At 46.1% G+C, this 18,676-nt stretch overlaps 1 protein-coding gene across 7 annotated transcripts in view; it reads right to left on the bottom strand.

The window, feature by feature from the left end:
• Positions 1 to 18,676, bottom strand: part of tacc2 (transforming, acidic coiled-coil containing protein 2) — a 51,153-nt gene that overhangs the window by 22,177 nt on the left and 10,300 nt on the right. For all 7 annotated transcript variants that reach the window (XM_083988510.1, XM_083988511.1, XM_083988515.1 and 4 more), the window contains 3 exons: positions 11,023 to 17,406; positions 9,594 to 10,133; positions 5,130 to 5,393 (listed from right to left, as the gene is read on the bottom strand). In XM_083988510.1, the coding sequence (XP_083844636.1) occupies positions 5,130 to 5,393; positions 9,594 to 10,133; positions 11,023 to 17,406 (7,188 nt within the window). The remainder of the gene's footprint in view (positions 1 to 5,129; positions 5,394 to 9,593; positions 10,134 to 11,022; positions 17,407 to 18,676) is intronic.

Below are 18,676 nucleotides of genomic sequence, written 5' to 3'. Positions count from 1 at the left end.
CTCACATGTGCTCTTGAGAGGGACAGGGGGTCAGTCCTTGCTCCATGGACTCGTTGGCTCCCATCCTCAGCTAGCTCCTCTGCCCCCCCTGCCCCCCCTGCCTGCTCCTGCTCTCCAGCCACCCTCCACATCCACCTGCTTCTCCCCCCACAAAAAAACACGCTCCTTCTCCTTTCGGTGCGCTCGCTGCAGAGGAGGAGGAGGAGGTGAGCACCAGCGGCTGAGCTGACTGTGCTGCAGTGCAGAGGATGAGCGAGCCCTGTTCGCATCAGGAGCCAAGCTGTGGATGATTCAGGGCTCCTCACTTCATGCACAGCATCCCCCCAGTCCTCTGCTCCTCTACAGACTGTAAATATTCCTGTGTCTCATCTGGTGATAAAATGATGCAACACCAGGAGAGACAAAAAATCTCCAAGAGCAAAACAGCAAGAAGAGAATAATCCACGAAAAAAAAAAGTGGGGTAAAATAACAATCCTGCTTCCTTGTTGTCTTGCATGAGGTGTCTGAGGTGCCTCCTCTCTGTTTGGTTGCTGATATCGCTGAGCTGTGTTGCTGCTCTCGCTGCCTCCTCCCCCCTCTCTCCTCTACTCTCTCCCCTGACACCAGCCTCCTGCGCCTTTAAAAAGACAAGCAGCTTTTTTTTTTCTTTCTCCGCTATACTGCGACCATGCAGGGGAGCCAGACAATAGCAGACCCCCAAAACAGCACTGATTAACAGGCGCTTTCACTCCGTCAGTCTCCTTCTTCCTCCCTTCCACAGTAACCTCATCTCTCCACTTTGCCTTTTGTCCTGCCAGGATCTCCCCATCTCTCTTTACTCGGAGCGTTGCACAGTGAAAATGTCATTTTCTTATTGTGCCTCCTTTTCCCCACAATGGAAGCTTCCAGCACCCAGCTCAGCCAACCACAGTGTTGTTTGGGGTAAACAATAGACTTTGAGAAAAAAAATGTTTATATGTTATTCAACTCTGACCCTTTTGTGTTCACTTTCTGTCAAGCCATTCTGCCCAAGAATCCATTAACAAAAAATGTATGTTGAGACCAGAAAAAACACATTTAAAAGATTTCACATCATGTTGTAGCTTCAGCTTTCAACAAGATGGCAAATAAACATTTACAACTCATGATCAGACACAGAGACAGAGAAACATATTCTTCCTCTGCATTACTAAATGAAAAGTGTCTCTATGTTGAATCCCTGGCAGCACACTGGGATGGTGATGTGTTTTATTGGAACTCTCACTAAACCCTGACTTGCATCAAATACCGGAAGAGCAATAATGATGTTCTGTCTGGCTGAGTCTTCCAATTTTGCTCTTTTTTTTTAATCGTGTGTGTGACGTTCGTACACAGAGAATTTGTCCTGTGGGATGGAAATATGAGCAGAAACAGGTTCCACAAATTTCCCATTGATTGCCAATGGGGCAATGGGAAAGGGACCTGTGGAAATATGAGGAGAATAACTCTATTGTAGACTCCTGGGAAAGTGAGGAAATGAGGGCTGACAACAATAGAGACTCCAGCCCTCAGGACTGGGGGGCCACACATACTCGCTGTATGGAGGGTTCAGGTGTCACACCTCTGTCTGACAGGACTGAAACGACTGAATGAAATGGAGTTCAACTGCAAAATGTAAACCACAGAAGCCAGGGTCCATGTGTAACCGTACACCACATTTAAAAAGGGCGTTTGCATGTAAACATGAAGTCCATTAACTGTTCACAAAGAATATCGATGTGCCCGCTGACAAACCCCCCGACACAGACCTCTGCTGAAGCAAAAAATATTGATTTCTGTGGTGGTCCAGGCCCCCCATAGCAGCGCAAAGATGTATCTAGGGCAGCAAAGTACATTCAGTACCAGTTCCTATTCTATTGAATGACCAACATAAACATCCTCTCTCTTCCGTGCTGCTTTACAGTCTGGCCTTTCCGCTGCAGCGTCAATTTTAAGACGAAGAAAATGGAAGAAATAAAAAATTCAAAGTAAACCTAGTCACTGGAAGAAATGACTGTGGCAGCTTTTCTGAAAGATTCATAAAGGCGCTCGAGAGCAGTCAGAGTCACTAAGATCCAACAGGAAGCCTCTTTGTGTCTGTGAAGAGGTTTTAGTTGTGCTTTAGAAATCTAAAACACACACTGGAGTCAGGGGTAAATTTACATTTTTTGAATATTTTCTTCACAGATTTATCCAAGCTGTCCTGGCTTTGTTTTCAAAATGCGGACAAGGAGCATCTTTAGAGGGTCTGCTGTGATGTTCTGGTTGCTATTGCTGGGCCACTTCACGTTCAAGTTTGATCAAATGGGTGATATATGAAATACATGTTGTGATAATGATTCATGAATAAATGTACTGAGAGATTTTGATTAGTGCAACAGATCGAAACAAGCTCTGATTTGTTTCTCCAGGATCAACCATAAAATTGAACAAAAGAATTTGCAAGATAGACTTTGTTGCTGAGTGTAAAAAGGCTCAAAGACACCACGGACTGCAAACAGTCCATAAGCAAAAAAAAAAAAAAAAAACACAGTAAAGCAGCTGTAAAAAGCAACAACAAAAAAAACTGCATGTTTTTGGTGAATCCTGATTTTAGACATCTGTACTGCTCCTCTGATCATCCTGCTGCTGAACCGCTGCTGATCAGGCAGGTTAAGAGCCTAGGACCTTTGTTTTTCATTTGCCAAGAAAAAGCTGCATAGCTCCCATGAACAATCACTAATGGAATTGATCTCCCCAGACACCGTCTACAAACCTTACTTACGCTGCATTTACAATATATCTCCTAGTAATATACTCTATTTTGAGACTGAGGGATATCTCTTCTATTCCTGCTGCCAAAGAAAATGACAAAAGCAAACAGTGGTGTAGCCAGGGCGCAACAATAGGAGACCCCAACGATAAAGATCAAGTAAAACACATGCTTAGATTCCCTTTGACCTATAGTCTCAGTTGCAGGTGGGTATTCAGGTTGTATATGATGATAGGGAGATGTGACAAAAGAAATGAGGAGGCTGAGCTGTTAAAACATTGCAGCTTGTAAATGCAGAGCTTTACATCTGGCTCCCTCTACAGTCTCAGACAGAATACAGAGAGTGCTCTTAGCGTAATCACAAATTAACCAGACAGGACAGAGCCTGATGGCTTTGACAGCTTTTATAGGAAACCAATAAACAATAGAATCCTCAGTTTCCAGATGTCAAGGATTTTCTACACCACAGGAAGCGTGTAAAAACTGTGTGGGAGTCACTGACAAACTCATTATTTGAACAAATATTTATTCATAAAAGGAAGGCAGCCCTGTGTCTTTCTTTTTTCTTTTTTTTTCTTCACAGAGGGATTTAATTATTACTCATCCAACTCTCAATGAATCATTCAGGAAAAAAACACTATATGTTTGTCTCTGGATGACTAACTGTGATAATGGCATAGTGAAGGAGGCCATTTCTCAGTTAAAGCCTCAGCCCAACTAAGGCACCTTCAGGCAAGATCATAAACGTCTGCCAGGTTCAAGGGAGGAGCTGAATTCCAACACGGACTGATTTATTATCAGTGAAGACTGATAATATCCTCATATTGTATATGACCTTTGTACTAAAGCTAACTTGATTAAAAGTATCAGCTTTTACCCGCACATATAGCGGGGCCTCTGTGTGTCTGCAGGCAAAAAGCACAATCACTGACGTCCAATCAGAACATTGAGTCCGTGTTACTGTGTTGGTACTCCACTCCTCTCCAGTGCTGTCTGACAGTCCTCTCAGATATCATAAATAATATAGCACCACTATGCCAACCAAGCCCTCTCAAAATTCTGGTCCTCTCTCTGGTCTGAGCACAGGAGGCAGTTAGAAAGACAAACAGCAGCAAGTCATACGCAAATATGTATCGTTTTACATTAGAAAACAATACAGACTCTGTTTACATACAGAAAGCCACAATGGAGCATGTGTGTGTCTCCCTGTGCTCACTCATTCATACATGCACCAGGTGACTGCAGCATTCAGACAGCTGAGCGCAGACACGGGCTGACAGCAAAACATGAACAGTGGAGTCTGCAAAGGGGAAAACACCCTCTGCTGGTTGTGCGCGGCACCACACTGTGAAAGTGGCTGAGTCATACCCACTATAAAATAAAGTCTGTGAAATAAAATGCAAAGGCAGAAAGCACTGCAGTGGGATGTTTGGCATTATAAGGAAGTAAACAAGGCTGATAGGAAAAGTAATGAGGGGCATTTACATGTTATCAGCATCAGTGTGATGAATAAAAATCATTGTATGAAACAACCATCATGTCAAGTGGTCATGAGAGGACAGATTGTGCTATATGTGAGAGAGCATGGGGTGTTAAGTGCTCCACTTCATCCTCGAAAAGATCCACATAAACATTTGACCCTTATGCTTTTGCTATATCAACCATTAACAAGCCACAATTATACAGCATACACTTGAGTTTCCATGACCACTAAGTTCATGCATTAGCAAATGCTGTTTCCTTTGAGTTCATGTGGTGGATGTGCATAGCAATGCTAATCTGTAATTCTGTGAGAGGTTTCATAGGAGGGGCTGCTGCAGAGACAGTCGTGTTGATTCCATTGCGGTAATAAGGCTGGATGAGATGGAGCCAGAATGAGATTTCGCAATTAAGAATAATTGAGCATTTAAGGAAATATGCTTCTGGTTGACAGTAAGTCGAGAAGATTTTAGACACAGTCAGGCCAGCTGTTTCCACTTGTTTCCAGTCTTTTTGCTATAAGCTAGCATCACCACCTGCCTGCCTTGACTAGACACTGTATAAGTTAGAGCAGACAAACAGCTCTGAGAATCAACATGTACAGAGGGATTCCGTGTGCCAGATGTCGATTTAATACCTTAATTCGACCTGCACTCAGGTTGAAAGGATAAAGACATGGCCACTTTTCGTCAAGGAGGCTAAAAGGCCTCCTTGGCCTAGTTAGTGTCAGTCCTTGATAAATCTACTGTTAGGTATTGGAAATGAGGTAGACACGTGCACACATACATTCCCATCACATAATGTAACATCACAAACTATGAGTGCTTCACTGTGAAATAGGAAATGACATAACAAACAGATTTGGGAACAAAGACAGTTCGAGAGAGATGATTTTCATACCTTAAGACAGGGTGAAGGGGTGCAGGAGCAGGAGCAGGAGCAGGGCAGGGGTCCTCACACAGGGAGGTGGAAGGTGCTGGAGGAGGAGGAAGAGGTGGGGATGCAGGTGGGGTTGGTAGATCTTCGGGTGCGTGCCTCTCTGGGGGTGTGGGAGGAGGAGTGGGGAACTCGGCGCTGTCGTGGAGGTGAGCAGAGGGGGCAGGCGGGAGGTGGGGAGAGGCAGGGGGAGGGTCACGACTCTGTGTCTGCTCAGTGAGGATGGGCCTGCAGGGGGAGGGAATGCAAAACATCAACAAGGCAGCCAAGTACAGCGATTTGGAAAAGCCCTCCGAGGACACGCTCCTCATCGTCCTTCAACACAAACCAACCATGAAGGAAACTTACCTCGGATCAGAGAGAGATGATGCAGCACCCTGCTCTGACCCTAAACCTAGCAACGATTTAAAAAATATTAGGCCCACTTCCACCATCCTAAGAACGCCTCAAAATTGAGACTGTCACTCCACTCCTCAGTCCCCTCATGTGATAGTCCATGTTTCCCCAACGTGCTCTACTTGTCCTCTGCTGTGGAATAGCCAATCTGAGTGTGTCTGGCTCCGTCATCATTGGCCACCTGGTGGAGTGGATTTGGCCCCAATCCAGGCCAGTCTTATCAGGAGTGGTAGGCTCTCTAATCTGACAGGCAATGTAGATGTACACCCATGCAGCTGTTCCCCACTTGGGGCATGCCTCCTGTTTAGCTCTAAAAATACCCCTGCAGCCTCTTTCACAGAATAGAGCTGCAACAATACCGGCAGCAGCAATTAAAGCACATTCAGAGTAGTCAAGCATCAAGTCGACTGTCCGCTGAGCTGCACTTTCCAGACATCCCTTCCAGCTCATTTCAGACTGAAACTCAGCTATGTTATTCTCCACCTCCCTCTTTCCAGTAAAGTCAGAACTTAATAACCTTTAATGAGGGCATGTGCTTTTTTTAAGGGCGTTACAAGTTCTAGTTCACATCTAACACAGGTCTGGTTCCTACCATTCCTTTATAAGGTAGGGAACTGTTTCAATGCGGGACGGGGGCATGAAGACAAACACATCCCACAATAACATATATTGATTTCTATTTGGTTCCATTCCTCTCATTACAAATCATTACAAAGCGAGTGAGCTAAAGCAGCAGGCTGGAGCTGTACACATGCCGGCATCTGTTGCCAAGTTGGCACATGCAGCTTAGAAATAGAAACAGCCAAGTCACAACATAGTCTAAGGAAACTGTCATAAGAGTGGCTGCTGCCTCCAAAGATGGACAGAAACAAGCTGATGGGGGGAGATAGAGACAATTGGTTGAAAATAAGATTAGCCAAGGCGCTGGAGAAGTGTAGAGTATTTACTGGCGTAGTGGACATTTCTGTGGAGTTAATGTCAGCAAACCCACTTAGTTTAACAACTGGAGCTTTTCCTGCATGCCTCCAGATATGATGTGTGTGAACCAGGGGAAGCTTTATTACCACAACACAATGAAAGCAACAAGTTGGAGTGAGCACATGTGCTCTTTATCAGCAACACGCCTCCTCGTGTCAGTGTAGTTTTACATTTGGAATTAACACCTGGAGGCTGTCCAGGTCAGTGTTTAACCGCTGGTAATTCGACAGTGTGCAGGGCATTACTGAAGGGCACCTCGGGGGAAGTGCTTCAGAAAAAGAATCAGGCTGGTCCACAGATAGAGTCGTAATTTTTTTTTTAACACAGTCCAGATAACAGACCTCAACCTTCTCAAAGCTCATCTTTCACGACTGAGTATTGAGTAAACAAATGTGACTTTGCCTGAACTGTAATCAAGTCATGCATGTGCATACTTAGTGCAATCTACAGGAAACAGCTGGATGCATGAGGCAGAAAGTCCAGGCAGGGTGTCAGATGATAAACAGAGAGCAGTAAATAAAGACCAGCTGAAGGTACTGAGACAGGGTTTTTTTTATAAGTGCTGTAATCATGGGAGGACCATTTCTGTCTCTCTGCCAGCAGCACGCTCATACTGTTCCGATGCACACACACACACACACACTGTGAATGTGCCGCACAGCGAGGAACACTGTTTGTATATATTAACGACACAGACACATAAATTACTTACTAATTTGTTTCAGTTAGCACTGAGATCGAATCTATATTTAAAAACAGTGTAGTGTGGTTGAATAAATGACAGACATGAGATTATCCACTCCGCTCAAGCCAGCAAAGGCGTATGAGACTACCATCACCATGGCAACTAGTCTATTTACAGTACAATGTGGGCTATAGTACATCCTGCTTCACTTTTACTCTGACAACATGCAAGCGAAACGTCCAACATACCAGGCTAAAGAGTCACAGGCATAAGGCTTGATGAGTTAAAAGGCTTTCAACTGGACTTTTTACATAATACAAACTGTGTCATTTTAAAAAAAACATTTTTACTGGCATATGGTTCATGGTTAAGCCTCAAACCATTTATTCATTCACATCCCCATTTTTAAAAGTCAACCATGCAGACAAGGCTTTTATAAAACTCAGACAGTTGCTGAAGAGATTTCTCAATCTCTTAGAGGAGGGGAGCTCAACATGCTCTAACCTGTTACACTGTCTTTAAGTGCAACACTGATTTCATAACTTCGCTCCTTCTTCTCCACCGTCTGTCCGTTTGTCTCTCTATCTGTCCCTCCCCTCCGCCCATCTGGTGAGGTCAGACTAATAAGCGCTGGTTACCTACGGACCATCTGCCGCATCCACCTGGAGGGACTTATAGCCACAAACACCGACTGTAAACACACGCGCAGACAGAAAACAGCCGACTTGTTGCCAACTCACCCAGATTCCAGTGGTTGAGGACTCCATCACACTACTTCAGAGGTTAGGTGGCTATACAATGAGTGATGGAAAGCTGAGTGGCTGATTCAATCCAAAACACCGGAGTCAATGAGTGTACGTCTCCCGGTCCTCCTCTCTCTGACTGACTCTGTCATACACACTCCACACACACCGCAGCACATGCCCAAGTCTTTCTCTGAACTCTGGCTTTTGTTCCACTCTGTCTGGTCTGTGCAAATGACTTCAGTGGGGCTGAGTGCCTGCCCAAATTCCTCCCACTACAGGCTTCAGTTCACAAAGCCACACAGACTGAGCCGGACTGACAGCTAGGACTGCCTCTGGGGGGGCGGGGAAAAAACCACATGTACACACACACACACATATATACACACACATTCACTGACCAGGCAGTTATACATATCTGTGTCTGCCACACATATAGTGTAACTTTATCCATTGATGAAACCTACAGTGGAAATAGCACCGTCACTCCTCCTCTTCACCCACTCTGAACAAACCTTTATGTCCCCAACAGCAGTGACGGGACAAGTGTTGTGACTGACAGGCAGCAAGTGCTGCTCTGGCATGTGGGATGGCTCCTGGGCATGCAGCAAACGGCAGGAGAGGGAGTCATGAGCGACTTGCCGTACTTTCACAACACATCCTTGGACACAGAGCGAACACTAAGCTAAAAGAAAGACATACATGGAAAGTGAGTCCGGCCAGAGCGGTTACAATGCTTAAATAAACACTGGAAGCCCACACAGAGGTCAGACTGCACAGCGCACGGCTTTACAGTGTGTATTTAACTTAGTCAGAAGTTTTAACAATATAAAAAGGGTTCACTGCCATTACATCAACCAGTGCAAATCTGTGAGACTCCTTCTCACTCGTCCAATGAGAGACTGTTAAAGCACCGCAGACAGCGACAACCTACCAGACGCCCTCGAGGTGTCCAAAAGGCAAACAAAGCCACCAAGGGGACTCTCTAAGTGCATGGAAATCCATTTTAAATGTGTGTCAGGCAGGGCAATGTGTGAGCGGCTGAGCTGAAAAGCACATGCCCCCCCGCACCCCCCCACACTCCAAGCCCTGAGATTCCCCCTTTTATAAATACGTGAGCTGCAATAAAATGTCTCTGATGGATCACTGTAATGGAAATGTTATGATAGGTTTTAGGAAACTATCAGGTCTAGGAGGTCATATAGTACAAATCATTCTGATGTCTGGTTTCCTGTTGGAAAACCAATTGGCCACGAAATTACCATGCTGCCACTAAACCTGTTGTTCTTAATGGTAAAAGGCTATAATGCTTAGATTTTAGTGGATTTAAGATTAAAAGGACATGTTTTTTAATCCACATTTGACTGTGGGGAGCAGACCCCTGGCAAAAGCCTAACAGAGAAATCAGAAACTTCATCCACAAGGGTAAAATTGTCTTTTAGTGGAAACTGTAGTTATCAAATCATGACCCTCACCATAAGACAATAACAAATGATCCATTAGAGCTCTGAGTGGAATTGTCTTGTTTGCCGTTGTCCTTATTTTGCACCTTTATGATAAAAAACATAATGACATAATTGACAACAAATGAATTTAGTAATAAATTATGATTTTACAAACACTCACCCACTGTCTTCTAGCTCCTCAGCAGGATCCTGGACTGTCTCTGTTCCCTCAGCTGGCTCTTTCAACGGCTCTTCAGGCGGAATCTCTGCAGGTTTTTCCACCAGTTCCTCACTGATCAGCGTCTTCTCTGGTTCTGGTGGTTCAGTTGTCACCTTTGTTGGCTCTGGTTCTTCATGTTCTGTTGGTTTTGGGAGATCTTCTGTGCTTTTTGGTGATTCTGGGAGCTCAGCTGGCTCCTCTACTATTTCTGAAGAAGTTACTGACTCCCTCTCGGGTTCTGGGAGTTCTCCTGGAGGCTCTTCTTTTTCTTTGGTTGGTTCTGAGAGCACTTCTCTTGTGCTCTGTGTTGGTTCTGGGAGGTCTGCTAACTTCTTTAAAGGCTCAGGAAGATCCACTGGCTTTTTCGGCGGTGGTGGGATCTCCGTTGTCTTCTCTGCTGCCTGCTCCGGTGGTGGGATCTCCTCCTGTCTCAGAGGAGAAGCTATCTCCTCTGTCGGAGTATGGAACTCCAGTTGAGGAGACTCCAGAGAAGGGAGGGGTCTGGAAAAACAATACAAGGGGAGGGGGGTTGGGGGAGTTTGTTGTTAAGTTAACAGTATAGGCACAATGAATGACTGACAAGTGACAAATGTGTCTGTTGGTGTGGCTATGGTGTCAAGAAGGTTTGTGTATGTGTGTCTGTGTTTGTACAGCATGTATGTGTTGGTGTTGTTGTGGCATTGTGTTGAGCCGTCTGTTTTGAGTGAGAAAAGGCCCATTCTTGCCCTGGAGAGCAGGGACGATGTCACAGCTGATGTCATCCTTTGAATATAAAGAGCTGCATTACTTCCATTAGACCTCAACGGGAACAGCCATGTGACCCAGCTCCAGTCAATACAAAGTGCAGCTCTGTGTTTACCTCATTCATATTCATTGTCACACAGCTCTCTGTAATATCACCCCAAACAAGTTTCTGAACATGGTGTTACTGGAATGCTACCTCGACAAAGAAAAAAAAGAAGAAATCCATGAATGCTAAACGACTACTAAATAGGCCAAACATGGCAGTTTTACAGCACGTTAGAATATTAATGAAAGTGATGATATTCATTATTCCTTAGTCAGAGTACTGACTGCTGTGTCTGCTGACACAAACACCAAACAGACTACACAAGCACCTCTCTCTCTCTATGTGACGTACATTGAGCAGATGATATGTGACAGCACGCTAACATGCTAGTTTGTGAAAAACAGAAGGGGGAGGGGTACGGTGGGGGTGTGATGGCCCCACTGACCTTTAAGTCACACATGTGCAAGGCGTTTATTTACCACTGACACAGCTTTATCAAAGTGATGTCTTGTGTCTCGTGTGTTCTCTGCTAATCAACAGTTCTTAAGGTATACAGTATTGCTTAAATTGATAAGTTCAAACACATGCTTTTGTGTTTACCTTAAGGTCTCTGCTGTGTGCACTGGTTCACCCTGTGATTGGGACGCAGCTTCTTTTAGAGCTTTAATCCAGTTTGTATCAGGCTCTCGGGCCGTGGGTTTAGGAGCAGGGCTATCGGACACATCGGCAGCCGCCGCGTTGACAGAGGGCCCTTCAGCAGGAGACACACAGGCTGGGGCCTCATCAAGTGGCTTCCCTTCACGCTGAGAAGCAGCAACAATGGGCTTCACCACAATGACATCTACGGGCTCTGACAAAGACGCCTGATCATTCGGCTTCTCTAGCGATGCTAAATCTTCTGGGCACTTGGGCAAAACAGCTGCTGGGACTGTGACAACATCGGGAGTTATACTGTCCGTTACATCACTGTCATTTTCAGTTGTCTTGGTTTGCTCACTGCTGCTATGTGACACGACACTTTCACTGTCTTTACAACTGAGGATTTGATTTTCAACCCCCTGCTTCTCTGTTGCTCCACTGTTAACTGTGTTTATCTCACTTTGTGCTGTCCCCTGGCTGCTAGCTTTCTCCTCATCTAAAGCCGCTTTATCTTCCCTTGTGATCCCTTCGACATCAGAGCCTTTTACGGCTGTTTGAACTGCTGGGCTACTTTGTGTGGCTGAGGTTTTATTGGGGCTTTGTAGCTCAAGAGGCTCGCTCACTGTATCCAGAATTTCACACTCCTCAGTTTCACTACTGTTGTCTTTTACAGCCAAAGCGACGCTAACATCCTTTTCCACAGTTTCAGCTTGCCCAACAGGATCTGGCAGGACGCTGACATTTTCTTGATGGATTTCTTCAGACCGGTTTGCACTTGGAAGAGCTTCTGCATGAATGTCTTGACTATCTCTGTTGGCCTTTGATGAAATAGAGATTTGAGAGGGTGAAGTCTCATGCTCCTGTGATGCCGGCTCAACAGATGCAGCAGTGTTCGTGGACGTCTCAGGCTGTCCATGTTGGTCTTGACACGCGGCCGACAGATTGCTTTTTTGCTGACCTTTACCGCCCATATCAGTCGTGAACTCGGTGCCTGGCATTAATTCTGCATCTGAACTAACAAACCCTAACCCGAGGCTTTTAATCTCATCCATCGCCTGTCCTGTCTCACCTACATGGGAGCTAGCTGTTATTATCACCATGTCAACTGAGGCGTTTTGCTCAGCAGCCTTTCCGCTCTCATTTAAATCACTGCCGACATGAGACGGCACATAAACCTCGTCAGCCCCTTTTACAGCTCCTGCTCCCTCTCTGTCTTCTCTCTTCAGACCTTTCACTCCATCACTGCCTCCGCTGTCATCACACGTCAACTCATCCCTGCTCTCTGACTGTTGCAAACTCCCAATGGAGCCATCCCATCCCTCTGCTACCCCTTTTACCCCAGGAACCAGTGTCTGGGTCTCATCTACCCCCTTCAGACAACCACCTGACAGCTCCTCTGTGGGATGTCTGGATCCCAGACACTCCTGCTGCTGCTGCTGTTGCTCCTGTTGCTGAGCAAAACAATTTGGATCCGATGTGGACTGCGATTGGCTGAGAGCTGCACTCAAATCTTGTGCCGTGTTGCTGTCGGAGCTGCGTTCCAGTGTTGCTGTTGGAGTTTGGCTCAAACTCGGATCATAAACAGTCAGTGGTTCGCTGCCAGACTCTACCTCGGTCGGCACTGTGTCCTCAGATGGCCCTGCAGGTCTGGTGGGAGAAGATAAGGAGGAAGTCGCTGTCTCACTTTTAGATGCAATCTCTCTCTTCCCCTCTCCTTCCTCTGTTTTAGCCCTTACTGGTGATTCACTCTTTTCTACTTTATGTTCATGTGGTGGCTGCAATGGGTCTCTCAATTCCCCTGCGACTTCTTTATCAGGCTCATCACTCAGTTGTGGTGCTGTGCTTTTCTTTCCTGCCTGCAGCTTACTGCTGATTTCTGTTTTCTCTTCATTGTCCATTGTTGCTTCTCCACTTTGTTTCTTGTCCTCTTCAAACTGCATCCAGGTCTGTCCATCCTGCCCATCTCCCATTTTCTGTTTCTCTGTCATATTGTCTTTATTGGTTTCATCGTCATTGCTCGGCAGGTCAGAGCTGAGTGGGCAGCTCTCATTTATGAGGCCATCCCTAATGGAAGTCTCACAAATAACAGCTTTAATGGCAATAGAATCTGGCTCAGTTTGAGATAGGGAAATTACATTATCGGTTACGGCCAACGCAGCAGGAAGCTTAACCGGTGCACACAAATTTTCCTCTTGTGAAAATAGAATATTTTCATTCTTAATCGCAGATTTCTCAAGCTCGATGACAGACATCTCAGCATAATTTCTATCCTCCAGTTTAGGATCAGCCTCATCTGATGTGACGCTGGCATTAGTCTGCTTCAGATCCTGTGCTGAAGACATTTGTGTCGTTTCCCCGCTCCTGTTGCCATCAAGCTCTCCAGAGACTTTGGTGCTGTCACCATCAGCACGACGCTCATCTGTCTGCTCAGGAGGACAGATATCAGAGTCGGTAATGAACTCCAAGTGAGTCAACATTGGGCCTGGAGGCTGCAGCACAAAAGCAGGATTACTGGCACATTGCTCGATAACAGGCATTGACTGGTCAGAGGGTTTCACTTCTGAAGTCACTGATTCATCCTCTGTCTGATCAGCAGAGTGAACTGTGGGCTTAGCCCCTTCGCTAGCTTTCATCGGATCTGAAATCGCTAATCCACAAGGATGCGTTTGATCTGATTGGGTGGGAAGCTGATAAGTGGGGTCACTAGTATCCGTCTGAAGAGAGGCTGCACAGGTCAAGTTGACGGCTTCAGGTGTCAAACTGAGGTCAGTGCCAGCAGACAGCGCTGTGACATCATTTAAAGGCTTGCAGGTGACATCATCGGCTGGAAGCTCAGGACATGGATGGAGAGGTTGTTGGTTACCTTCTTTTTCTTCAGGAACAGCACTTATTAAAGGAGACTCCTGGGGCTGGTCTGACTTGACTGAGTCTGTAGACTCAGCATGGAAATTATTTAGCTCCTTCTCCTTTGACAAATCTAGCTTTATGGGACTCTTTTCAGTTTTTTCCTCTTCTTGCTTTAAGGCCTTTGCTGACACCTGCTCAACTGTTGCATGATCAGCGCTGGCGACGGCACTTCCTGCTGTTTGTGAAAGGTCAAAACATTCTTTGTTACTGGTCTCATTCTTCTCTGCAGGACTTGGAAGCTGTTTCGTGCCGGCCTTTGAAGCCAGTTGTAAATCCACAGTGTTTGTCACTAAGATGTTGTTACCTGACTGATCTACAGCGATGCTCTTGGTCTCCGATCCTCCTTTATCCAACTGGCCATCTTTCAGTGGCTTTGGAAAGTCGGCTGAGCTCTGTTTTGCTGCTTCATCCTTGCTAGGAGCTGCATTTATGGGGATTTCTGGCTTCTTCCCACTGAGGAAGTCTGGGAAGATGAAGCTGGCCTCAACAACAGGATAATGCAGATTCTCATGTACAGTCAACGGAGGCAAGGAGGCACAGTCCATCGGCGACACGGGTTTGTTCCTAACAGCCACAGTGTAAGTGCCCTCTTGTTTCACTGTGTCTGCAAAGTGAACTCTGTTACTGCCTCCACGGCTCGCACACACACCCACTCCAGGCATAGTACCACTATTGCTCTGGCCCTGAGCTTGGACTTGGATCTCAGCTGCACTTTCGGCTGTCCTGGCTTCTGTTGTGCTACTTTCAGGCTGGACCTGTTGATTGTTGCTCTCTTGCCGCTCGACTGCGATTTGTTGTGAAGTAGTCAAAGGCTGAGGTTGGATCAAAGAGTCCAAGTCTTGGCTGTAGTTTCTCTCTGTCTCCGTGAGGGACGACTCCTCACAAGCATGTCCCGAAGACAGTGCCTCCTCTGAAATCAAATTCTGTGTGAGATCAGCCCTTACCCCTCCTGCATTTGTATTGCCGGAGCTCGGCTCTGGGTGGGTGGGGAGAGGTGAAATTGCTGCGCCATGCTGCTCCTGGCAGGGGTGAGAGAGACGGTCCTGTTCAGTGCAGATGCTCTCAGTGATGGTAGCAATCGGCTCCCTCCAGCTCCGTGACTTCAGCTGTGACTCGGCAACATCGGTGGGCGGACACGTCTCAGTCTCAGCTGATGACACCCCGCGAACAGAGCCTTCTGGCTGGCTGAATGAACTGTGTTCTCTCGCCAGCCTTCCTTTCTCTCCCACCTCCTCTCCTCCTCCTCCTCCTCCTCCTCCTCCTCCTCCTCCTCCTCCTCCTCCCTCTCCGGCTGCCTCCAATCCCACAGCACTGTGAGCCTGACAATCAGGAGCAATGAGTAGCCCAAGGGAAGGAGTATTGATATAAGCCTCTAACCGGAGCGTCTCCTTTTCTCTGTCTCCCTCCTCAGCTGGTGGGCTCTCTGCGTTTACACTGTGAATGCTTGTGTCTCTCTGTCCCTTCATTTCATCCTCAACCGAGTTGTGTGGCATTTTGCTGCTGCAGCTTTTCTCAGACGTAGCCTGTCCCTCTTTGGCCGAGAATGCAAAAGAGCGTTTTCCCTGTGAACAGATTAATGAGAGCCGAGGAGGGCTGTCTAGTATTCCTTCTCTCTCTCCGTCCGCAGAGCTGAGGCACTCGTCTTCTATTCCTCCTAAACCCTTCTCTCCTGCTGCTTCCTCACTCTCTCCGCTTTCTACAGTAGCTACTCTCCTTAGTGAATCACACCTCACGCTTTCTCCCTCTCCATTGCTTTCCATCACTTCTGGCATCGTGGGTGTTGTCAGTGGCAACGCAGCAACTACCACTAAAGCCTCTTCAGGGGCACTCTCCACGCAACTCTCTCCCACACAAGTTTGGCTGTTGGTGAGTGGGCTCTGATTCTCCTGTGTCTGTATAGCTGCTTCTGTGGTAACTATAGCCTCCTGTGTTTGTGCATCTGATCTCTGATCAGCAGAGGCGAACGGATCGAGAGCCGTAGTTTGGACATTTGTCATGGGTGTATTTTGGTTATTGATGACTTCTCCGGTTGCACGTTGCTTCCACTCTTTCATGCCACATGGGGCATCCGTATGGTCGCGGTGGTCTGACTGATGAGGCCCCTGTGTGGGAGCCTGGCCGGGCGCAGGTGAACAGGCAGAGGCGGTAAGATGATCCTCCCCACTATGAGAGGATGATAGTGGTGGGGGGCTGGAGCTGGGCTTTCCCGTGGGACTCAGCTGTCGGTTGTAATCAAACCCATTATCAGGCTGTTCCCCACAAATCAAAGCCTGAGCGTCTGCCTTTGACGCTGATTGGACGTTTGCCTCTGAGTCTGCGTGAACGCTAGCATCTCCCAGTGACTCAGCCTGTAAATCTATTTCACATTGTGCTGCCGTCTTTGTTTTCTGATCAGCCTCTGCTTTCTTCTCCATCTTTTTCTTTTTCTTTTGTTTCCTTTTTTCTTTCCTCTTTGCCCCTTTGTCCTGCCCAGCCTGTTGGTCACTTACTGAATCGGTCTCTTTGTCTGTTTTTGATTCTGACTGTCCCTGCTGATCCTGGTGTTTGCTTGTTTCTGTCTGTGCTCCAGCCTGCGGCTCTGATAATGCATCTTTATCCTTTATCTGAAGAGTATCACAGCCTGATTCTTCATTAACTGAATCATCTTTCTTTTCATTTTCTGCTTCACCAACACTAATACTGCACTCATCATTGTGATTTTCTTTTTTAATGTCTGCAGTCTCTGTTAATGCCTCTCTGCCTTTGTCCCTAATCACTGTATTACAATCTAAACTGCGATTCTCCTCACAGGCTGCACTGAAATCAACCTGTTCCTCTCTCAGATTGTGTCTCTGCTCGGTGAACACTGCATCTTTTGAGGTTTCTGTGAGTGGATCTGTCCTTGTCGTGGTTTCTAATTGTGTATGCGTGGGTGCTTCCGTCTGCTGATCTATCCCCGTCTTTTTTTCTGCCGTCATCTCTGGACATTTATCCAGATTCTTTGTTGCTTTTATTTCGCCGTCTGCTTCGGTTGCTCCGGCGCTGTTCCCATAGCCCAGTATGTAATTCCTGAAACTAAACAAAACTGTATCCTTCTGACTGCTTGCTGCCTCACTGTTTCCGTGTGTACTCTTGTTTCCAGGGCCCCCGTTGCTATGTCCTGGCTGGACTACGACTGGAGGCAACGACAATGACTCACTGGGCTTGTTAACCATCACGTCTCCGGTTTTCTTCCCTACTACATCATGAACCACCTCATGCGTGTTGCTGTGGTGCTCTGTGGGAGGCAGCATGCCCAGTGAGGCCATTTGCTCTTCACATTCTTGGAAGGCCTGTTGGAGCTCCTGGTCTATGAGCCCGAGTGGGGTGGGGGTCAGGGGTGGGCCACTAGTGTAAGGTGTGGCAGTGGGCTGAGGTGAGGGCCGGGCGTCTGTGAGAAGTGGGTCGCTGTCATGAGGCCTGAGACGAGGGTAGGGTGACAGAGTTGAGGAGTTAGGCCTGGCAGGCAGACAGCTGCTCATTCCACGATGCCACAGAGCGCTGCTATTGGCAGAGCAGTGGCTCATGCTCACACACTGCACTCAAACTTCAACTGTGCTTTGCATGCCTATTCTGAGAAGTGCATTCCCTTATAAGCAATACAATCCACTGTTTATTAAACATATGGTTGTTAATGGACATGCAGGTCTGTTCATACACAGCAAAACTTCATACAACATACTGTAAATCTGTGCAGCTTTCTAGTGCAGTGCACTTTTAAACACTCAATGCAAACTCCTAGCAACAAACCTTCCAACATAATTTCACTATCTTGATGTGACAGCCAGAATTTCAAATTATACACTTAACCTCATATTACTGTATTTTGTGTTTTGATATATATTGGATCTTTATCTTATTTCTATTAAAAGTGTCTTTTTTATGTTGCTTTCCCAATGTCATCAAATGACAGTGACAATAAATAATTCAAATTCAAATTTCCGCCAAAAGCTAAAGGATAAAATGTAGCTTGATTCAAATTGACTCATTAATTATGCATTAGAGCTATGCCTTAAACTATGTCTATATATTGATCTAGTGTGATGCTATGAAAGTCAGCCTGTGGTTTTGTGTATACTGTCTGTTCCATCCATCATAAAAACAAAAGCTCTTTCAGTTTAATCTCTAAAATACAAATTCTATGTAAAGGACAGTGCTTTTTAAACTCTGACTGTGAGTGCTACATGAAGTGTGTTGTAAAAATAATTTCCTCTAAATCCTTACACATGCTCATGCTGTATACTAATGCTGCCTCATAAATCAGACATCAAAGTGGTGAGAATGCCTGGCAGTGGCACAACACTTCCCAAAGTGCACAGTTAGCATTATGATGTGAGTGTGCTTGGAATAAATGCCTTTAACAGTCAGGCTAGCTGTTCACCTTCCAGCTGAGTCACTGCTAAGCCATTAGCTTGCAGCCCAGGAAAACGGAGTGAGGTTATCTAAACCTTTAAGTCCCATTAAGTGTGTAGATCCATCATCATTACTTAGGTACATAACCTACACTCCTACTCAAGTCACGAGCTGATATCTGAAAAACACATGTCCTTCTCTGCTTCTCAGTACAGACAAAAGTCCTTATTCATGGCTAGATGCTAGGCTAATAAAAAGAAATAACATATGTTTATAAGCAACACTGCCGGTGATTGGTTAATAAAGACTTCACATATCTTTCCAATAAAGTAATTTC

Source organism: Trachurus trachurus (assembly GCF_905171665.1).
Source record: "Trachurus trachurus genome assembly, chromosome: 15".
NCBI lineage: Eukaryota > Metazoa > Chordata > Actinopteri > Carangiformes > Carangidae > Trachurus > Trachurus trachurus.
This window is presented reverse-complemented; position numbering and strand designations above follow the sequence as displayed.